The sequence below is a fragment of the Schistocerca americana genome, chromosome 7, assembly GCF_021461395.2.
Source record: "Schistocerca americana isolate TAMUIC-IGC-003095 chromosome 7, iqSchAmer2.1, whole genome shotgun sequence".
NCBI classification, from domain to species: Eukaryota; Metazoa; Arthropoda; class Insecta; order Orthoptera; family Acrididae; genus Schistocerca; species Schistocerca americana.
In genome coordinates this window covers 94,921,874-94,946,701 of record NC_060125.1, presented here as the reverse complement: position 1 = coordinate 94,946,701, position 24,828 = coordinate 94,921,874, and the positions used below count along the sequence as shown (strand labels likewise).

Genomic DNA, 24,828 nt, shown 5'->3' with positions numbered 1-24,828 from the left:
TCAGGTAATCCATGCGAAAAGGTTTCCGACAAGATTATGGCTGCACAATGAGAATGAACAGACTTTGAGCGCAGAATGGTAGATGGAGCAAGACACGTGGGACATTCCATTTTGGAAACACTAGACAACTAATATTCAGACATCCATAGTGCCAAGAGTAAGTCGAGAACACCAAATTCAGGCATTATTTCTCATAAAGGACAATGGAGTGGCCAAAGGCCAAGAGCTTTGAAGTTTGTGTAGAGCTGTCAGTGCTACCAGACAAGCAACTCTGTTGAAACAGTCACAGAAATCAATGTTGGATGTACGATGGACATATCTGTAAGGCGAAATTTGGCTTTAACATGCTATGGCAGCAGACGACTGGTGTGAGTGCCTTTGTAACCAGCACGACATCGGCTGCATTACCTCTGCTGAGTTCATGACCATATCAGATGAACCCTAGACAACTGGAAAACGGTGGCCTGGTAAGATGAATCCCAATTTCAGCTGGTAAGAGTTGATGGTAGGGTTCAAGTGTGGTGCTGACCTCACAAGACCATGGGCCCAAGTTGTCAATGAGACACTGTGCAAGCTGATGGTGGCTCCATAACGGTGTGGGCTGTGTTTACATGGAATGGGCTAGGTCCTCTGGTCCAACTGAACCAATCATTGACTGGAAATGGTAGCATTTGGCTACTTGGAGACCATCTGCAGCCGTTCATGGAATTCATGCTCCTAAACGACGATGGAAGTTTTATGGATGACAATGAGCCATGTCACCAGGCCACAACTGTTTGCAATTGGTTTCAAGTACATTCTGGACAATGCAAGCACATGATTTGGCCACCCACATAACCCCACATGAATCTCATTGAACATTTATTGGACATAATCATGAGGCAAGTTCATGCACAAAATCCTGCACTGACAACAATCTTCACAATTATGGATGGCTATAGGGGCACCATTGAACATTTATTGGACATAATCATGAGGCAAGTTCGTGCACAAAATCCTGCACTGACAACAATCTTCACAATTATGGATGGCTATAGGGGCACCATGGCTTAATATTTCTGCAGGAGACTTTCAACAACTTGTCGAAGCCATGCCCCATCAAGTTGCTGCACTATGCCAGGCATAAGGAGATTTGGTACAATATAAAAAGATAAACCATGGCTTTTGTCACCTCACTGTAAATACTGCAGCTTACATTGATTTGAACCTGCTTACTATAATTAAGCCAGAGTAGCCTTACAATCCATGAAAACAATCACCACGAGTTTGTTTTCAAATAAATCTGTCAGAATGCAAAGTTCTTGGTTTCTGGACTGAAATGAGACAGACAGGTCTCATCACCATTAACAATCTGGTCAAGATAGGCATTTCTATACATGTGACAGTACTTCAAAAACTTCGGTGCTGCAGCCATTCTCTGTGTTTTGTGTTCGTCACTCAGTTGTTGGGGAGCCCATCATATACAGATTCTGTTAAAGGAAAGATGTCTGGACAGACTTTCACCAGCAAAGATTGAGAAATGTTAGGGAAAAAATGTGTTACTCGTCTAATATCACATATCTGGCAAGCATGATTTCATTTTCACTTGGTTCTACAAATAATCTCTTTGGCTCTAGTTTCATCATGTATACTTGTTTGTCCATTGTTGGAGATGGCACATCAGTTTTTCAAATTTCTTTTGTTCCCTACTGTATTATTTATGCTTCCTTTAGCTGATGGTAAATTTCTGCAACTTTCGAGCATCAAAAAATCATATCTGACCTTTAAGCCAGTGGGACTTTGTATTACTCAGTTAATTTTAAACAATCAAAGAATATACGCTAACAACATATTTTGACTGACGCTCACAAAACACTGAGACAACATGTTGAACACCATGAGCCAGAAGCCCGACACCAACCTATGGAGTGGGAATGTGCAGTAGATCATTACTTCCTTAATTTACCTTTGAATATAAGACTGGGATTCAGCAAGGTATTAAAAGAGACTTGAATGGAAAAAAAGTACTTTTTTTTTTAGTTTTTCGCAACATTCTCAATATATAACTTGATACATTTTGTATACATACAGGTATATGACACATACACACAAGGAAGTATAAAATTTTGGTGGATGTCTTAGGAAATAAATTTAAAGCTTCAGTAATACAACAAAGGATGCAAAGCGAGAAGTTCATAGGCCAAGATACAAGTATTTCTTAAAATGTATGTTATCCAAAAATTGCACCTGTTATAGTATGTGTATTCTAAAACAATGAGCTAACAAGGCTTAAGGAATTCCTCAGTTTCAATGCTATGATTTATGAATCTTGGGTCTTCTAAAGCCATACTGTCTAAATGTCTCTCACAAGTAGTTCAGAATAATTATACCAACTGCTCTTTATATGTCAGTTTTACATAGTAATGCTTGCCTCATTGTATCAAGCACAATTTGCAAGTCTGTCCATTATTACTGCAAAGATTATGTGCAGAGACACTTCTTTAATATATCTGACTTCTATTATATGGATATGAGTCAAGCAAACAAAACTTAAATTCAATTTGTATTAAAAAAAAAAAAAAAAATAAATAAAAAAAATAAAAAAAATTACAGCATAAGCTACAAACTTCAATCATAAAGCAGGCATGTATATTGGTATTTTTATTAATTTATCTTCTGTGCATTAAACTGTTGTTACAACTGCTTTATGTGTTGACACTGGGTAAATAGTAATATCTGTCAGGCAAGAAAAAATGAACAAGAAATAATGGGAGGAGGAAACTTCAGGCAAAGGATTAACAGACTTGAAACAAAAGAATTCTATGCAGTCTCATAAATTAAGAATATTATGAAAACTCTTAATGAAAACGTAATTCTGCATTTAGCAATACAATTTATGATGTGCAATTAGATGTCTGTTTAATGAAGTCTACACAATTATGTGACAACCAATAAATATAAAATATTTAGAATTGCTGTTTCCCATTCAAAATTTTGTTACAGAAGGGTACCACACTATTTCCTCATATTCTAACTGATCTGTAATATCAAAGATAAATACAGCTTCTGCCTTATTTGTGACTAACCAAAATACTTTGTGTACACTACACAAATTTTGGCTTGTAAATAATGTTTCACTATTATGGTCAGTTATGGAAAATGTTGCACAGTGATTATTGAGTGCAGATTTTTCTCATGCATTATTATGTGGTTTGTCTTCATGAAAGAAACGTCGAAACTTAAAAGCTGGAACCACATTGTCAGCAGACAAAATTGCTGATGATATGAAGTTGTGCTTACCAAAATTACAAGTTGTAATGGAGTTTAGAGCAGACATGAAAAAAAAATTGACACAACCTGCACTTTACTGATATAAAAATTGCCCAATATAAGAACATTGTAAAATAAGGTAGAAAAGGTGCAATAAATGAAAACAGAATATAAAAAAGAAAGTGCAGGAGAAAATAAAGATAATAAGTCACTTACAATTCTTTGTGGACTCCCTGTTTTTTATTCTCAATTCTGAGACTTATCCTCAATTTTCCTACTTTTTACAATTTTCTTTAGCATCTTCAAGCACTACTGGAGGAACCTCTGACACAGGAATGGTGAAATTATCCTAGTATTTTACATCACTGCTACAAACTGGAAGCAGAATCAGTCCCTGTATGTTTAGTACCCATTAAAAACATCATGTAAACTCTGTTGTGGAATATAATTATGTGCATAAGTATAGGGTACTATTCATCAAATAGAAGACATGTTACCCAGAAGACACACATTTAGAATAGGATAATAAACTGCCTGCTGCTCAGTGCCTCTTATTTCATGAGTTATGATCTATCCTCATGTACACACCACGAAATGATCCTGCCAGTAAAATCAGAAAAATTTGATCTCATATGGGCTTACTGACAATTATTCTTCCCATGAAAGATTCCCACATGTAACAGAGAAGAAAAAGAGGAGGGAAGGGTAGTGGTGCCTGAAGTACCCTCCGCCACACGCTACATGCACCATATGGAAGCTTGTGGGGTATAGATGTAATGCAGCTACAAAAGTAAAGGACTGTGGACTTTCCACAGCTGTAGATTTTTAACACAGTCATAACACGATACAAATTGCCATTTGTCAAGTGTGTGCTTATCAATAATAAATTAGGAATTTTGCTAACTGCAGCTTCAAATATAATTTGCACTTTGATATGTTTCGGAGAATTATGTTATGGTGGAGACTTAAAATCCTTTTTCCAGGCTAATCTTCTAGTTGTTTCAAATCTTTCTCTCAATATCTTGGAAACATTCTTTATTGTAATAATGTGGACATAAGAAGTGACTCATTTGTTATATAAGTGAAGAGTGAAAGAATGTGGAAGACTTGGCAAAAACATTACATAGCGCGACAATGCTTTTTCAACTCTTTGGCATTGAAACCCAGACCAGGTCTAGAAACATCTTTTAATAATCAAACATTTACTGAAAAATATGTACCAATACTGTCTTGCATAAAATAAATGTTAAAAATGAAGCAGAAATGAAGTGAGAAAATTGAAATTACTGAGGTGTAGTTAAAGAATTGGACAGGATGAACAAAAATACAAAACAATTTAATGAGTGAGACAGGTAAGCAACATAATATAGGTAACAATAATATCACATAAATTGAAGGAAATAAAAAAGGAGGGTGGATAAAGATCAGAAGGAAGACAAAGTGTCAGAAAACATGCCTGAACATACTTTCATTTTGTTTAAAATGCTGCATACTCTTTCAAGACAATTAGGTACATTTCACTTATGATTTTTAAGGTCATGGAGGTGTGTCTAGCAATGTTTCATAACAGTGATACTAAAAACAGCACAATGATTATAAATATGAGGACCATGATAAAGCTAATTCATTCAGTTTACATTCTAACTGAATGAAACTTCAACAGTTCAACTTGTGGGATATTGCACTGTTGGCACAAAGTCATGTGCTGTTTGGGACATGATAATGCAGAGCACATTAGAATGAGCACCTTAATACCACAACCTACATACTAAAATATTATCATGTCTGCACACGCTGGAACAACAATAATGAATGAATTTTAATGATGAAATTGACAAAAATAGATATGTACACTGAATGTAATCAACAAATTATAACTTTACGAAGCACACAGCTTCTACTAATATCACATTTGGGAAACTTCACAGCTTGTTAATATTTTAATACATAATTGTTTCTTAAGTCCTACTAATGAACACAATTCCTTACTATATCACTACTAATGGCAAAAAACCAGTAATGACAATAAGGAGGAAAGTAAAGGCAAGCATAAAGGCACCATTGTAACAGAAATATGTTAAAATTGTGATAAGTTATTACTGACCAAAAATAAAAATAAATGCATATCTTCTTTTAAAAAAAGTACACAAAATATCAACTCTATCATTGTATTCAAGCACAGTGGACTTAAGTAAAATTAGTTTTACAAATTGCAATATGTGTGTACTATATGTTATTTAAGAAAAAGGAAAGATATGTAACAAGGAACTGTGGAACATAACACCTGCGGATGGTTAAAAAAATATATCTGTATAACTCTCCATGAACATGTCTCCATCTTGCACACATGTATAAACAACACAACCTATTTCTCTGCATACATACTGACTAGGACTTAATAACTTTTTTTTATCAATGGAACAGTCAATTTCCAGGAAAATATAATCTGCTGAATCTTTTAAGGAGAAGAAACTAAACTGTTAACAAATTACGAGTGATACTGCCTTCACTGAAAAGCTGCGAGTGGCACATTTATTCACAGCATTCAAAGCACTTGTGCTATCTCTTGGTTCTTGGTGGCTGATCAAGCTGTTCCTGCATTCCACGTAACCTGTCAATGAGTGTGCGTTTCTCTTCAAGCAAACGTGCTACATCATCCTGAGCAGTCATCAAGCAAGTTCGAAGAATCTGGAAAGACACGATGACCACTCTACATTAACGAATATGTACGAAACATTACAAAAACAATAGCTTATACTTTTCAAATACATTCAATTACACAACACAGAAAAGAAGTAATTCATTTTTCAAACATATTTAATGAGTGGCAACTTGATATTTGAAGTGTTACAAATATTGAGTGTAAACATTCATGTCTTTCCCGCCTGAACGATGTCAGATAGACATTAATAAAATTTTATACCAATGTCCAATGTATTTACGTTAGATTTATTTCCAAACATTCACAAAATTTTGTTTGATTTCTGTTTCATGTGGAATTTACGACTAATACTCCCTTGTTGATGTGACTCTTTAAATGACAGTTAGTGCCTGCGAGAAGATGGGATCTGCATTGTGAAGGGCTTCAATGCACTTTATTACAATAATTAAAACATAACTGATATCAAACGCTTTGCAGCTGAGCCTGTAACTGACATAATGAAAATGTTTAGTATGCATCAGGCCAATTTCTTGTTGGTGGGCACCACAGTCTTGATAAATTGTATTTATGTATTTATGGTACATGTGGCACTATCATGAACAGTTGTACATAGGTGGCTTGTGATTTTTATTTGATGAGGATTATGTATCCACATTAGTTACAAGTGCACTTGAAAATGAGTCATGATTGAAATTAGTAGTATTTAATAAAGTACACTTTTAAGTTGCAGCCTGGTGGAACAAAACATATCTTCATATCCTTTAGGAGTTAGTTAATGGTTGACATTGTTCATGTAACACTGATACTATTTGTACTGTACATAGAGGAAATTGTCCATGTATCTTAACACGCAATAAACATCGATGTTAGAAGATTTATTACGGAAAATAGACAAGGAAATGCAGTGTAGTTTATTTCAAGAACACTAAATAGTTCATATCCCTGCATCTGATATTTTAGCTTTACACAAGTGAAAAAACTAAAAATGTTGAATGAAAATAATTTTCTCAAGTGAGACAGCTTGGACGATACAGAAGTAATCAATCATGTTCTCCACTCAGAACAACCAGTCAAACCTGCATGTTTATGAGTAAAGTTTTTTATGGATACGGGAGTATCAATATGATATGAAAATAACAATAAACATAGAAAATGACATAGAAATAATTTGGATATGTGATATTTCATCTAGTTTCCTAGAGCTTCAAGGCTGATAACTTTATAAATGCTGCAAAAAGTACAAACACCAACATCAAGAAAAACATTGTATCTTGCAGTTCTCTCTTTCTGATCCCTAATAATCAAAACAATTAGTTTGTATATATAGATTAACTATGTAAACTGATACAGATTCTATCTAAAATTTTCTGCTAAGTTGTGCATCATTACCCAGCCACAGAATACAACAAATTCAAAACCTAAATCTATTCATTCTCCTTAAACTAAGAGTTAGTTATTTTTATATGTGCTTACAATTCTCTCTCTCTCTCTCTCTCTCTCTCTCTCTCTCTCACACACACACACGCGCACACACACACACACACACACAAGCAAGCAAATGAAAACCTTCTGTGGACTAGAGGATTAGAAAGAGGTCAAGCACATATGATTTAAGTTTGTGTTTGAAGTGAATTTTATCACCTATTAGATTCTTCACATCACTAGGTAAGTGGTCATAAGACTTTTATGGCTGAATACTTTACTCCTTTCTATGCTGAGCAGATACCCTGTGTTATCCTTATTATATCCTTCTGTGGAATGGCATTTTCTTCTAAAATGAAGTGCCTCCTCAGAATGTGATTCCAAAGACATTAGAGTGTAAAAAGCGAAATAAGTCAATCTTCAGACACTTTCATTTCCAAGTTAACTATTATCCATAACACAAACTCTGCATAGCTTGGAAGCTTAAGATGATTTATAACATGCGACCTTAAGTTTCAGCTCTTGTCAACGTAAACACCCAAGTGTTTACAATATTCTGTTTCATTTACTAATTTTTCCTCATAGATTATTTCTAATGATGCGACTGGGTCTTGGGCATTACAGAATTGCAGAATTGTGTTTGATGCAAGTTCAGGGACATTCCATTTGAAGAGGATCAATAATTTGCAAGATAATTTTTATTAAATTTTCAGTGTTGAATTTCTTCTTTTGGCCTGATTACAATACTTACATCATCAGCAAAGAGACCTATTTCATTTTTTGGATATACGATGGCAGATCAGTCATGCAGTTTGATTTGCATAAGATGTAACGCCACCTTTATTTCATGGAAGTTCAAGATATTGTCATGAGGTTTCCAGTGAAGAATAGTAATCCGAGGTGCACATAATTTTGTTGTATGATTAATACACGAAGCTCACACCTACAACAGTAGTACAAGTTTATATGCCAACTAGCTCTGCAGATGATGAAGAAATTGATGAAATGTATGATGAGATAAAAGAAATTATTCAGGTAGTGAAGGGAGATGAAAATTTAATAGTCATGAGAGACTGGAATTCGAGAGTAGGAAAAGGGAGAGAAGGAAACATAGTAGGTGAATATGGATTGGGGGTAAGAAATGAAAGAGGAAGCCGTCTGGTAGAATTTTGCACAGAGCATAACTTAATCATAGCTAACACTTGGTTCAAGAATCATGAAAGAAGGTTGTATACATGGAAGAATCCTGGAGATACTAGAAGGTTTCAGATAGATTATATAATGGTAAGACAGAGATTTAGGAACCAGGTTTTAAATTGTAAGACATTTCCAGGGGCAGATGTGGACTCTGACCACAATCTATAGGTTATGAACTGTAGATTAAAACTGAAGAAACTGTAAAAAGGTGGGAATTTAAGGAGATTGGACCTGGATAAACTGAAAGAACCAGAGATTGTAGAGTGTTTCAGGGAGGGCATTAGGGAACAACTGACAGGCATGGGGGAAAGAAATACAGTAGAAGAAGAATGGGTAGCTTTGAGAGATGAAATAGTAAAGGCAGCAGAGGATCAAGTAGGTAAAAAGACAAGGGCTAGTAGAAATCCTTGGGTAACAGAAGAGATATTGAATTTAATTGATGAAAGGAGAAAATATAAAAATGCAGTAAATGAAGCAGGCAAAAAGGAATACAAACGTCTCAAAAATGAAATCGACAGGAAGTGCAAAATGGCTAAGGAGGGATGGCTAGAGGACAAATGTTAGGATGTAGAGGCTTATCTCACCAGGGGCACTATAGCTACAGCGTACAGGAAAATTAAAGAGGCCTTTGGAGAAAAGAGAGCCACTTGTATGAATATCAAGAGCTCAGATGGAAACCCAGTTCTAAGCAAAGAAGGGAAAGCAGAAAGGTGGAAGGAGTATATAGAGGGTCTGTACAGGGGCGATGTTCATGAGGACAATATTATGGAAATGGAAGAGGATGTAGATGAAGATGAAATGGGAGATATGATACTGCGTGAAGAGTGCGACAGAGCACTGAAAGACCTGAGTCGAAACAAGGCCCAGGGAGTAGACAACATTTCATTAGAATTACTGACAAAACTCTACCATCTGGTGAGCAAGATGTATGAGGCAGGCGAAATACCCTCACACTTCAAGAAGATTATAATAATTCCAATCCCAAAGAAAGCAGGTGTTGACAGATGTGCACATTACCGAACTATCAGTTTAATAAGTCACAGCTGCAAAATACTAAGCGAATTCTTTACAGACGAATGGAAAAACTGGTAGAAGCCCACCTTGTGGAAGATCAGTTTGGATTCCATAGAAATATTGGAACACGTGAGAAATTTGGAGTACGTATTAAAATCCATGGAGAAGAAACAAAAACTTTGAGGTTCGCCAATGACATTGTAACTCTGTCAGAAACAGCAAAGGACTTGGAAGAGCAGTTGAACGGAATGGACAGTGTCTTGAAAGGAGGATATAAGATGAACATCAACAAAAGCAAAACGAGGATAATGGAATGCAGTCGAATTAAGTTGCGTGATGCTGACAGAATTTGTTAACATAGAGTACGGATTTAAGTGTCAGGAAGTCGTTTCTGAAAGTATTTGTATGGAGTGTAGCCATGTATGGAAGTGAAACATGGACGATAAATAGTTTGGGCAAGAAGAGAATAGCAACTTTCGAAATGTTCTACAGAAGAATGCTGAAGATTAGATGGGTAGATCACATAACTAATCAGGAGGTATTGAATAGAATTGGGGAGAAGAGTAGTTTGTGGCACAACTTGACAAGAAGAAGGGACCGGTTGGTAGGACATGTTCTGAGGCATCAAGGGATCACAAATTTAGCAATGGAGGGCAGTGTGAAGGGTAAAAATTGTAGAGGGAGACCAAGAGATGAATACACTAAGCAGATTCAGAAGGATGTAGGTTGCAGTAAGTACTGGGAGATGAAGAAGCTCGCACACGATAGAGTAGCCTGGAGAGCTGCATCAAACCAGTCTCAGGACTGAAGACCACAACAACAACAACAACATGATTAATACTCTTCCTTTCTAGTGTCAACTGAGATTATTCCATTAAAAACACTGAAAAAGAGTTGGGAGTAGGAACCATGTAAAAAAAATTACATGCCTATCAGCAGATTATCATTAGTATGGAATGTCAATGTCATATCTTGGTCCATTCGAGCAATAAAAGGAGAGTTAATATCAATCATTTCATTCTGAACATAAAACAGTATAGAGTGTGCCCAATACAGGAGACGGTGGAATATTTATTGTGATTATCCTCCCTTTTCAAGATACTGAATCATTGAGTGCATTCCCTAAATTTCTTAATTTGACACTTGGTGTACTTTGCTGGCAATATCTCTAATACCGTAATATTTGAGTTTCTCTTGGAGGATACTGTGACCTGCACAATCAAATGCTTTCAACTAGTTCAATTTGTGAATTGAAAAATGGCATGTTCTGTAGCCAACCACATGACCTTCCTTCCACTTGATTTGTTATCTTTGGTGAAAGAAGAAGTAACCATAATTTGCTCAAGGCAGAAACTTTTGGATACATGTTTGTCATTAGTCATTTGATCGGATCTTCCATATTGGCATTAGTTGGGCAAAAGTGAACTGTATAAGGGGTATTGTCTACATAATAGTGTGTGCCATCTTTACTGTTATTAGACACATCAGTACAACCAACAGTGAAGATGGGTGGTACATTTAGTGTCCCTACAAGTTATAAAAAGTTATGTAACAGTTATTATGTTTAGAAGGCCATAACAAGCACACAATGCATGACCGCATTGACAAGGCCATTAGAATCAACTCTTGTGGACTGATGAATCTCGATCTGGTTGGGCAGTGTTTTTCAATTGTCAAAGATGTGCAAAACGATTTGGTTCTCATTAGGGTACAACATTGTCTTGGTATGCAACATAACAGCAATTCCTGTTTCTGTTCAGTGTCATTCTGTAGCCACTCAAGTTCTGTGCTTTTATGTCTGTTAAATAACGTCACAATCAAAGCAAAAGTGACACTAAGATTTCAAATATGTTTGTAGTGACTGTTTCTAGAGTACCAGTGTTGCAACAACATCAAGAACAAATGACTGTTTAATGACAGCAAAACTAATAACAGGGGAAGTACCGTCAAGTTTATCTGCAGACCATGTCACACTTACTGGAACAGCAACAACTACAGCCCTCAAATCATGCCTCAGACTGCCACCATTTTCTGCTTTCAAGGAAGATATGGATGGCTGGAAAATCTGTCAGAGTCTCATCATTTCAAGGCAAGTGGAATTATTGAAACTACTCGTTGCTTTTGCGTGTTCAGATTTATGAATTAATTTGCACACAGTCCCCTGTCAGGCTCCTGTAGCCTGGCTTAAGAAGAAATTTGTGCTCTGATGTCTGCAGTCTGTTCAAAGTTACTTTTGGGGAGAGGCTAAGGAGGAAGGCCTGAAGCTGCAACAACCGCCTGCAGCTGCTCGGCCCTGACCTCCACCATCAAAAGACTTCTTGCTTGCTTCAGGAGGCTTGCTGTCCTGTGGGTTCATTCGTTGGGCACCGAATTATATTCATCTGTTACATTTGTAGTGTCAACATTTCCTGTTATAAGTAATGTTTTTTGTGTAATATTTTAACCATGTCAGAGGCAAATTTGTCTATTCCTATAGGGGACTACAGTACAAGGTCAGTTCAGAGAAATGGTTTGTGCATTTCTTGTTGACACCATCAACAATTGTTCTTGATAATGCTCCTAATCATTCTTTTGTTGTTGCAGAAATGCCTATCATAGCAAAGTAAAAGAAGGAGATGATGGTCCTCAGTTATAGGAAATGATCAAATCATTAAACAGTGGCAGTGACAATATCTCTTCAGCATCTGTGATAGCAATGAGAGGAATCTCAGTAGAGCTTTTAAATTTCATCACAAATATTTTTAAGTACAAGCACAGAAAAACTATATTTTCATAGATGTTGACTACTAATAAGAAAGCTGCTATCAGTAGCCAAGTCCAAATAAAGTTTATCACCAACACTCAGTTCTTAGCACACAAAAGGAATCCCTCATACTGTTTGCATTATGACTTTTGCAATATTGAGGTAGTGTATTTTGTATCACTACTCTTCATTCTTCCAAAATGATAAGTCTCCTCATCTCACATAACAAGCATATTTTTTCTGTTATGTTACAAATATGAGAGGTGTCCCTATCTTAAATATATATAAATTGTTGACATTGTATAATGCTTCTGTTACTTTTCTACTTAGCTGCCACATTTTTCCAAGCATTTTTGCTAATGCAACAAGTTTTTCCAACCCAGTGCTGTACCAGATTGAATCCTGTGCTCATAACCAGCTGTTTACTGTTTTGATCATAACCAGCTGTTTACTGTTTATATGATTTCATCATTGGTGTTGAAGTGCTCACCTCCAAGGTGACCTTAGTAGTAGGGGAACATGTGAAAATCACTCTTGGGGCAAGATCTAGTGAATATGGAGGATGTGAGAACACTTCCTAGTTGACACTTCGGAGCTCTGCCAGGGTCATTCGAGTGGTATGAGGCCCAGCATTGTCAAGAAGAAAGAGAACTTTGTGAGAGAAAAGCTCAGGATGGTTTCTTTTGATGGCAGCTCACACATTCCTCAAGACGTTATAGTACCTCTCTGCATATGTTGTTGTGTTGCGAGAGAGGTAGTGAACAAGCAAAACTCCCTAACAGTCCCAAAATATGGCTGCCACAACTCTCCCTGCTGAATAAGTGACCTCTGCCTTTTTTGGGGCACTTTCTCCAGGTTTCTTCCAAATCATTCCCCAACATTTTTTGTCTCATGAGTCAAATGATGGACGCAGGTCTCATCCCCTGTGACAAGCCGTTTGAAGAACAGATCTCTCCCTCTCTCTCTCTCTCTCTCTCTCTCTCTCTCTATCTCTCTCTATCTCTATCTCCCCCCCCCCCCCCTCTCTCTCACACTGTGTGTGTGTGTGTGTGTGTGTGTGTGTGTGTGTGTGCGTGTGTGGGGACGGGGGGCGCACATGTGCACGCATGTGTGTGATGCATTTCCAAAAATATTCTGGCCAAATTCATCTGTTAGTGATTGTGGACATCACTCAGCAAATGTCACAACTGTCTTGCACAGTCTTTGCAGTAATGAAGATGGTCATCAGGATCTTTGTGATGGATGAACATCCAATTGCAGCCTGAGGAAGTAGCTCCATTACGATGTTGACAATGGTAATTTGACAGGGGGCGCACATGTGCACGCATGTGTGTGATGCATTTCCAAAAATATTCTGGCCAAATCCATCTGCTAGTGATTGTGGACATCACTCAGCAAATGTCACACCTGTCTTGCACAGTCTTTGCAGTAATGAAGATGGCTATCAGGATCTTTGTGATGGATGAACATCCAATTGCAGCCTGAGGAAGTAGCTCCATTACGATGTTGACAATGGTAATTTGACAATCTCCCTCCACAATATTGTGAATTGCAATAACAGCATGATTTCATGTCACTATAGTGCGTGTCCATGTGCACTGTTCGTCATGCACGTCTTCATACCCTTCCATAAACTACACATGCCAACATCAAACCATTTGAATGCTCATACAGCCTTCCCCATAGGCATAGGTTAACTCCTGAAATGGTACAATGGAAATTTGCTTTGCTGGGAAAAAATATATGACAGAGTGCAGGTCACAAGTGAACAAACTCCACATTAGCTGGGAGCATACTGGCAACATACTGCGCCATAAGCCGGTGCCAGCATTGTCAACACATAATAGTTGAACTCTCCAGCCCTGACACATCTTAGGCATAGTTTCTTCTGCAGAGAAATAAAATGCAGAAATTTACTTATGGGATGACCCACATATGCGGAAAGTTTGATCTGAAAACATAATAATAGGTGAACTATAAATGCAGAACTCTGTTTCTCACAATGAAACTAAAAGGATGAGTGCTGACTTTTTGATGTAAAAAGTGTCACAACTATCTCAAATTATCTTGTGTTACAGGGTTCCAGTTTGGAGCCAATGAAAATATGATTTATTCTTAAGATTTAGTTTGCATAATGTGTTCATCTAAACTCAATAATAAAAATGTTTGCCACATGCTGAATATTCAGTAATACCAGCAGAAAAGAATATTTGGAAATTTTGTGTATATCATCTAAAAAATTTTCTGCCCCAGATTAGACTAAAAGAAAAATAAAGTGTAGCTACCCCTGAAGACATTGATTCCAGTTAATTTGTGTGTTTTAAATGCAGTATGTAGCAACTGTGCTCTGAACCTCAACATGCTCCTACTGAAGTGCCAATCATAAAGTAATTTTGAACAGAAAATAGTTATTTTAATATACAGATGCTTGTTGTTGCTGCTCAATGGAAATTAATGCTTCACAGTCATGTGCCCCTTGGATTATGGATTTAGAAGATCTCAGGAGACATCGTCATTTCAGATGTCCAAATTCTACTTGCTAATGTTGAAATGCAGATTCACTCATCAGAGACATAAACATCCACCTGGCACTCGAGATTGAGTTTAACCTAGGTGGTAAAATTGTCTAATTCTATGTTGCTGAAGTCTTCACAATTGCTCAAGTCTATAAAGTTTTTGCTACAACTCAGAATGCAACAAGTTGAGAAATTTTTATAGCTTAAATGTGAGAAGTACCTCACGCTTTGTAAAGCATAAAATCAGATCAAAATATAGTATGGCAATGTCATCAAGTTCTTTTCATTCAGCCCACAGTACTTGATGGAGTGGAAAATTGATAGCATCAGTGAGGTCAAAAATGCCTGTCAAGAGCCTGCGTATTTTCTTATACCGTCAACAGGAGCCATAATATCCTTACTGTAACATATGGTGTTATAGTTATTAAAATCACTCTGCTAGCATATCTTAAACAGACCTGTCCGCACAGTTATCACAATTAAGATGATGCTCATGCTTACATGGAACAAGCCTGTGACACTTCAAAAGATACTGGAGTGCTGGTTCACCAATAAAAGTACTCATATGTAAATTGCTTCGCCCATCTTGCAACGAAGATGACTGTTGAAATATAGTAATCAATCGATTCTTGCTACAAGTTCAAGATATAAAAGCCACTGAATATGAGAAGGATCCACAATATAATTGCCCTCGTAGTACCTTCTTCTACAGTTGTTAATATTTTTACTTTTACTACCTTTGGATTAAAAGCCAGGGATTTACTACTATGCCATACTTTATACCTTTTGATATGGACTTGCTTCACCTTTCTTACTGGATCTTTGTTGTGCAAACAACTTCATGGGATATATCGACATGAAATCTTCAACCTAACCTTGCTCTTGCCTGCCATGGCCAACTTCTTTTGTATTGAAGAAGGTTTGTGAGCAGAACTAGGTCACCTCCAGGAACAAAAGAGAATAACACCTATCTCCTCTACAGGGTGTATACGCGGACAAAGAAAAAAAATTCCTTGATTTCTCCTAGATTTCCCGGTTAAAAATATACTTTCTCCCGGGTGAAAACAGACTTTTTCCCTGTTAACTGACAATATATTTTCTCTCGGAACTGTATAATTTATAAGTTCTTTGAATGATTATGGTTTTATATATGGGCGTAGAATTTCCCAGTGCTTTATAAAACTAAACGCAAAAGAAAAATGCGTTTTGGAAAGATCTTTGATGTGCAGCAACATGTACGCTGCATATTTTCGTATTACGAAAGTATAAATTCGAATTCCACCAAATACCGCATGCTACTTTCCGAAGCATTGAAATAGAGATTGTGATGCACTTTTGTAAGCCAGTCATAGCTCATGTCACGTGATCTCGCCAGTCGATGACAGCTAATATGCAGAGCATAGGACACGACACGTGATGTAGTCAGCCAACAGCAGCACCATTTAAGTAGCACGAACACACATACAGGAAAAGTTAATAGTTTACATTAATATACACAGTGTTGCTACAAGAAAAGCAGAGCTTTTACGTATAATATTGGTCTCTAAGGTTAATAAGCTGCAAGACAAGCTAAGTTTTCGCATATAATGTTGATATTTTTTGCGTGTGTTACACTTTACGAATGTGCCAGTGAAATTTTTAATAATGACATAAATGTCTGATCTTCAGGGTTCGAAATTCTTCTAAATGGCTTGTCATCACAGAGTTGATTTTTAAATGAGGGTGAAACACTCTGTGATTTAAGAACATGGTACATTCTCACACATAGTTCAACTTACGTAAAAGCATATTTACTTTGAAAGTAACGTTTTTCAAACCTTCATTAGCAATATTTTCCCGCAACCTGTTAGAAATAGGTTCGTTTCAGCAGTTGCCAGAGAGAGCAGATAACAGGCAATACGTAGGAAGCCAATATGTACATACGTGTAAAATACTGAAAGATCATACACTGTCTTATAAGAAACAAGACATCAGAGGATAGTCCAAGAGCATCGGAATTTCGTGAACCATACTAAAATGTGCACATTTAAAGTGCACATTTATATGTCCAGATTCCCAATGAAGTAGACCTCGACCTGATATTAAGCTTTTCAGTGTGGTTTTCAGGATGTAAATTTTCTTGGAGCACCAGTACTGTATTATATCATGTTTGGTTTTTTATTAGGGCATAATGTCATACGTGCTAGAACATGAAAACGTGCACCTGAAATGCATTGAACAGTTGAAACTAGCCATTACTGTGGAATTAAATATTTTGTTTCAAATACATTGACTGACTTTTATAAACTTTTTCTGCAGAGGCAAATTCCTTTAGAAAACAGACAAAAATAACTTCATTTTCTGCAAGGCGATTAATGCTTGACTGTCAGAAAGGAGGAAATAAAATAAAATCTGAAACTAATAACATATTTTAGCCTTCCGTACTTATGTGAAGGTATTTTAATTCACTTGATAGCTCCTGGCCACAGATATCCATTTTGTTTTCATTTGACGTGAGAATAAACGAAGGGGAAACAGGAAAATCACTAAATGTAAACACGGGTCACGTGGAGACTACCCACTACAACTCAGACTGCTCTGCACATCAGCCCCGGATCTACAATATTTGCTAACTGGGCCAATACCCAAAAAAAAATCGAATTTTCAAAAATATGTTCATCTTGTTGCGCACAAGCCGGCCGTTGTGGCCGTGCGGTTCTAGGTGCTTCAGTCCGGAACCGCACTGCTGCTACAGTCGCAGGTTCGAGTCCTACCTTGGGGATGGATGTATGTGATGTTCTTAGGTTAGTTAGGTTTAAGTAGTTCTAAGTCTAGGGGACTGATGACCTCAGGTGTTAAGTCCCATAGTGCTCAGAGCCATTTGAACACTTTTTTCGTTGCACACATCTTTCTGAGACGTCTGAAGCATAAAACATACGTGTTCGAGGAAATGTAAGACGTTATTTGGTTGATGCTATAGCACATTATAAGAAATACTGCAAAATATTAAAGACTGTAATACGGATGTCAAAGCAAATATATTACAAGGAAAAGATAGTCATATCAGATAACAAAATAAAGACAATATGGGATATAGTGAAGGAGGAGACCGGTAGAACCAGACATGAAGAGGAACAAATAGCATTAAGAGTAAATGATGCATTGGTGACAGATGTGTATAGTGTTGCAGAACTTTTTAACAAACATTTTATAACTGTTACTGAAAAGATGGGGTTGTCAGGTTCGGTAGATGCTGCTATGGATTACCTTAGACCAGACATTTCAAGTAACTTCCATAATATGAATTTGACCCTCACTACCCCAACAGAAATAATGTCCATCATAAAATCTTTAAAATCAAAAACATCTAGTGGGTATGATGAAATATCAACAAAGTTAATTAAAGAATGTGATTCTGAGCTAAGTAACATATTAAGCTATCTGTGTAACCAGTCGTTTATCAGTGGAATATTTCCCGAATGGCTGAAATATGCTGAAGTTAAGCCACTGTTTAAGAAGGGAGATAAAGAAATAGCATCAAATTTCCGTCCAATTTCACTGTTGCCAGCATTCTCAAAAATTTTCGAAAAAGTAATGTACAGTCGTCTTTATAACCATCTTATCTCAAATAACATACTGTCAAAGTCACAGTTTGGATTTCTAAAAGGTTCTGATATTGAGAAGGCTATCTACACTTACAGTGAAAATGTACTTAATTCATTAGACAAAAAATTGCAGGCAACTGGTATATTTTGTGATCTGTCAAAGGCATTTGACTGTGTAAATCACAATATCCTTTTAAGTAAACTAGAATATTATAGTGTAACAGGAAATGCTGCAAAATGGTTCAAATCTTATATCTCTGGCAGGAAACAAAGGGTGTTATTAGGAAAGAGACATGTATCAAGCTATCAGGCATCATCCAACTGGGAACTAATTACATGTGGGGTCCCACAAGGTTCCATTTTGGGGCCCTTACTTTTTCTTGTGTATATCAATGACCTTTCATCAGTAACATTACCAGATGCCAAGTTTGTTTTGTTTGCTGATGATACAAACATTGCAATAAATAGCAAATCAAGTGTAGTCTTAGAAAGATCAGCCAATAAAATATTTGTAGACATTAATCACTGGTTCCTAGCCAATTCTTTGTCACTAAACTTTGAAAAAACACACTACATGCAGTTCAGAACTTGTAAGGGGTGTCCCAAGAGTATATGTCTAACATATGATGACAAGAAGATAGAAGAAGTGGACGGTGTTAAATTCTTGGGATTACAGCTTGATAATAAATTCAACTGGGAGGAGCACACCACAGAACTGCTGAAGCGTCTTAACAAATCTCTGTTTGCAATGCGAATTTTGTCAGACATAGGGGATATAAAAATGAAAAAGCTGGCATACTATGCTTACTTTCATTCCATAATGTCATATGGGATTATTTTCTGGGGTAATTCATCAAGCCAAGCTAAAGTTTTCCGGGCACAAAAACGTGCAGTAAGAATTATATGTGGTGTGAACTCAAGAACATCCTGCAGAAGCCTGTTTAGGGAACTAGGGATACTAACTACAGCTTCCCAATATATTTATTCCTTAATGAAATTTGTCATTAAAAATATATCACTTTTTCAAACCAACAGCTCAATTCATGGAATCAATACTAGAAATAAGAATAATCTTCACAAGGATTTAAAGTCACTTAGTCTTGTACAAAAAGGTGTGCATTATTCAGGAACACACATTTTCAATAACTTGCCAGCAGCCATAAAAAGCTTAACAACCAATGAAATTCAGTTTAAGAGAAGCCTAAAGGATTTATTGGTGGCCAACTCCTTCTACTCCATTGATGAATTTCTGAGTAAAACCAACTGATTTGTATATAAGTACAACATAACTTCTGCACAATTTCAGTGCAGTAATGTGTTCACTGAAAATTTGTGTGTGTGTGTGTGTGTGTGTGTGTGTGTGTAAGTATAATCTAACTTCTGCACCATTTCAGTGCAGTAATGTGTTCATTGTAAATAAGTATTACAGTAGTTGTATTACATGTTTCTTACCTTATAAATAAATATAAAACTTTTTTATTTTAAATTCAGTGCAATAGTATTTGTAAAATGACTCTTAGTGTTCATTAAAAAATGACGATCATTCCACTTGGGACCTGTGGAATGGTACATTAGCTTATTTGTTTTAGTTTAAATATTTGTCATGTATTGTTGTTTTTCTGACATGTTCCACATCCTGGAGGACCTCCTCACTACGGATCAATTGGAATGAAAGTAAATCTAATCTAATCTAATCTAATCTAAATGTGCCAAAGTGCAGCGCCACGCCTCTTCATACAGTATTCTTCTATCGCATGTCACTATTTCGCTCTGTGCAATTGAAACGTTTATATTTTGTAACGGATGCCACCAAACTATATTCAGGATAGTGGAAATTTAAATGCCCTGTGGTGCCTCTCCTGCTCCCAGTTGGCCGGTTTGACAGCCTGCCCCTCTTTTTTTTTTTTTTTTTTTTTTAAAAATGGAATTAATAGCGGATGGAATTATTTGCAATTGAGAGAACAAGAACTCTTCAGAAAATATGCACTCTTTATTGCCTGTTAGCTAAAATTTGCTGTTTTCTGTACATAAAATTAAATATAGGATACATAAAACCAATAAAGACAGCAGACAAGCAAGAAAGTACTCATTCTTTCAATCCTTAACTCCTAGCATTTTTTTTTCTCTCTAATCGTACTACAGCTTTACATGGTGTGCCTCCCTTTCTGCGAAAGAATCTATTACCTCATCAAAGTTCGTCAACCGTTTTGCTACATGAACAATTGAAATGTTGTTATCTAATACTGAAAAAGCTGTTAACACAAATAATATCCAAGACTGGTGTGGTTTCTCGATGTGATTACTTCTATTTTTTCAGTGTCTGCTAGATAAAACAAAATAGGCCTTTCTAATATTGCAGCAGTTTTGTAACACACACCAAATAAACGAGACTGTTTTGGCACAGATGGTCATTTTTATAACACGACAGAATATACTTCACGAAGTACCAATATCAAATGCCTATTAGGCCTACTACAAGCAAAAAGCTTTATGGTAGGAAACAGTTTCACATTTCAGTAATACGCACCAGTTTCTCAAGCACGAGATCGAAAAGTATTACGAAATTTTTATATAAATTTTGGAATCGCCTTATTCTTCCATAATTTGTGTGATGTCCCCGTTTCTTCTCATTCCTTGTTCTAACAAAAATCTTGTCATCACCAATTCTGTAGCTATTCCTGCCACAATCACCGGTTTAGTTATCCCGTAGTTATTCTCTGGTTAGGCTTTTTTACATATTTGTACAACACGTTTTCTGCGTTACTTCCAGAATAGAACTTAAGCGGCTGCTAGCCGGGAATTGTACAACTGGTCCTTACTAATGTAGCGATCTGACCAAAAATTCTCTGTCAAATTTTATTTTCTTGAATATATCCAGAAGATCATACGTAATCTTTCACACCTATTATTCTGGTAGTCTGTATCTATGGATCTAGCTGCTTGCTGTGACTGCTTGCACCGCCAACAGCCACATTCCTGTAGCCAGAAGCAGAAGAATCTACTACTCAAACAGGAATTGAGTAGCTTGTCTATGCATTCAAAAAACGAATGAAGGAAGCAATGGTGACTGCTTCCCCAATAAGAGACCCTTGTACATTTTCATTGACTTACTATATAATTGTGATATAAAACATTATACAGATGTCATCATTCGTTACTAGACTGTCATCACTTCTGGTGGTCATCACTAACTGCCACACCACACTTGCTGCCAGCATCAGTACAGCAAGTACCACCTGCACTCGGCAGCGTTAAGGATCTTCTACAACCCGTTACAGAACTTGACCTAACTCTTATCTACACACAGTTGTCAGTAGCCAGCACATAGCAAATTCAGATGGCAATTTCCATGAACATCTGCACTGTCTGGTGTGTTACCTTATTTAGTTACACAGTCTACAGATCTAAAGACTATTGTCACAGACAGATATAAATAATAAATTTATGTATGTTTGCATTCAAGCCCTGGCATTAGCGCACACACACACACACACACACACACACACACACACACACACACAGAGAGAGAGAGAGAGAGAGAGAGAGAGAGAGAGAGAGAGAGGAGGGGTGGGGGTTAAAATCAACATTCACTGGATCACTGTTTATCTTCATTGTGATAATGCCACAACTCGCAAAAGAAATTGAGAAGTTGATTAGTGAAAGTAGCAGCCTTTCATTCAATTCTATTGTCTTGCATTTCAACTCTTAAAGCCAAACTATCGGTTAAGGGGATGTACATTTCTTTCTGTTTTCAATATACATGTTTCAATTACATGCTGTGATCATTAATTATATAATTAACTCAATATAACTAATTTTGTTCTGTAAATAAATAAAATGGCTATGTTATATAGAACTTTCATTATTCATAATTACGTGAATAACACTTCCACCTCTGACTTCAATTTTGACAAAACAATTGTGCATCCTCTGATTCCAACTTTGGTTCTGATTATATTCCTGGTTTAAGTGGTTTGGTGGCTGCATGAAAGAGAGTAAACTACAAATCCAGAGGCTTGCTGTCAAGAATGATAAAAGGGTTTTTGACTGTGGTTAAAACAACTTTCACCTATGACAGTGTTGCATGAATGTGAAATATGAAAAGTTTCACAGTGGCACAGATTACATGTTAGATCCTCACCTCCACCCCCCCCCCCCCCCCCCCCCTACCATACTGCTGAATGGCTCAGACAATCAGTTTACAGGCTATAAGAAAAGAAAGATATTGACAAGTTTACGTTCATTTTCCACTAGTTTTGCCTATTCAATTAAGTTTATTTCTCAGCCCAATCTACAAGAAATGTGTTTTTTGAATCAGTAATATGTTTCTCAAAACTCTTTTTATCACAGGAAACCACTACATACAACCACAATAAGACTTGTGTACCCTGTTCAGTATGTCAATAAGCCTCAAAGAGCCTTTGATTCAGTTACATACTTGTTCTGGTGTTACATTAGCATTTTTTTTGTTTCCTAGAAGAATTGTAATATGCTCTCTGGAGGTGCTGCCTTTCCCATTTTCTTCAAAGCGATCATCCACTATAGAGCTCTGCTGAATGAAATCATGCAGTATCCATTGACCAACAAGTGCTGTCACTAAAACCTTTAGTTTCTTGTTCTTGTTAAGCATTACTGATACTATCAGCTCTAGGATGTATTAATCACTCTCTATATCAAACATAAAGGTTATGCTGCAGTGAATGTCATTTAGATGCCTGGAGAATTTCTTCAGCTTCTTTCACCCATGTTGTTTTATCTCGAATGCTTCACTACAAAGCGAACCCATTGTAATGGTTTATAGAGACCTTCAGAAATAGCATTATATTTAAAGGCCTCAATAAAAATATTTGTAGCCAGGACTTACAGGTAAACTTCCAGCTACACCATCTACTAGATTCTCCAAGTTTTCTCAAAACTCATGCCGATTTTTTAATACTTGATTGGCGACCAGTCTTAACCCAGACTGTTTCAAATTCTGGACTGGTACGTATTACACTACTTACTGAATAACTGATCTTTTCATAGGAATTAACATGTCAGCACAATTTATCACCTCCAATATGTTTTATAAATATTTCATCCAGATTTGGAGATTTTACTCCTAATTTCAAGCACTCTGTAGGTGTTGCTACAGTTAATAATAAGGACAAATTCTGAATGCTTATCCTGAATGCATACAGTTTCAAGGGAAGGTTTACTTTTCCTCTCTCTAACCTGTAAGGTTATGCATTCTTGTCTGCAATTGGTAAAGGCGACACCTTTCTTTTTCCCCCCCTTCCTTGTGAGAACTGCTGGAAAATTCTCAGTGGTACTATAGGGGGAGGCCATTTACCAGGTCTAAAAATTTCCCACATACATGCTACATGCAGTTTGTTAGCAGATTACCTGTGTCTTACGTATGGGTTTTCTACTGCTTTTATGTGATAGCAAAGATCAACAAATCTGCTTCTGACAAGAAATAGTCCAATCCGACATGTAACCTACCCTTAAATCTTGCACACGAGAAGAGTACAACTAAAGAAATTCAATGTCAAAATTTTATCCACTAAGACGCATTGCAGTTTTACCACACAAAGAGCCACTTATCACAATGATTTGTACAGTACTTCCTGCCTAGTGTGTGAATCGCTGAATAAGCACACACAGCCATGGTGATACAAAGTAGCGCCATGTAGCGTGAAGTCCTAAGTGCGCACATCAAATTTTAAGAATTTAAATCACACCTAAAATGTTGCAGATGTAATTGCTACACAGGTGACTAGCAGAGTAAAAATCAAGGTAGTGTATGATGTTTCATTACAGACTACTTCCATTAATGGGGACTTTAATTTGTTGACATGAAAGATTTATAAAAATTTCTGACCACAAATTTTATGGTAATTTTTAAATAATGCATATTTTACTAACAATGAAACAGTTCCTTCGATGTTGAGCGCCTATAAGCGCCCCCCCCCCCCCCCCCCCCCGAGAAACAGTTCCTTATTTATGCCTTGTACTAGTCACACTTGATAAAAGAAAAATTAATGCACTCAGGCATTACACAGTAATTACTAGTTTTTATTTAGGCAGAATTATGATGGAGAAAAAAATGACATGGCTTTTGTTCTGCATACTGAGCTGTGTACCATGAATACTTGATTAAGTTATTCATAAAATGTTATCATGTCAGTACGGGCCTTCAAGGTTTTTTTCAAATGATGTTTAGTTTTAGTCTGATGATGCAGACTGACAACACACAAATGACTGATTTTAATAATACTAAAATAACCAAAGAGCTAGCAGAAATAATACTGTCCAACAATTTTCTGAAAATGCTTTACACTGTCAAAACATTTCTTTATTAGGGTCTGAACCACAGTTCCAGGCAGAATCTGAATTATATCAACAGTCTTGCTGCCGTCATCCTATGCACAAAGGTGTCATTTGATCGAGACCAAGAGT

At 36.6% G+C, this 24,828-nt stretch overlaps 1 protein-coding gene across 2 annotated transcripts in view; it reads right to left on the bottom strand.

Annotated features, from left to right (window-relative positions):
• Positions 1 to 2,593: 2,593 nt before the first annotated feature.
• The window catches only part of LOC124622447 (UHRF1-binding protein 1-like), a 442,870-nt gene continuing 420,635 nt past the window's right edge, over positions 2,594 to 24,828 (bottom strand). For both annotated transcript variants that reach the window (XM_047148146.1, XM_047148147.1), the window contains one exon: positions 2,594 to 5,937. In XM_047148146.1, the coding sequence (XP_047004102.1) occupies positions 5,809 to 5,937 (129 nt within the window). In that variant the 3' untranslated portion in view covers positions 2,594 to 5,808. The remainder of the gene's footprint in view (positions 5,938 to 24,828) is intronic.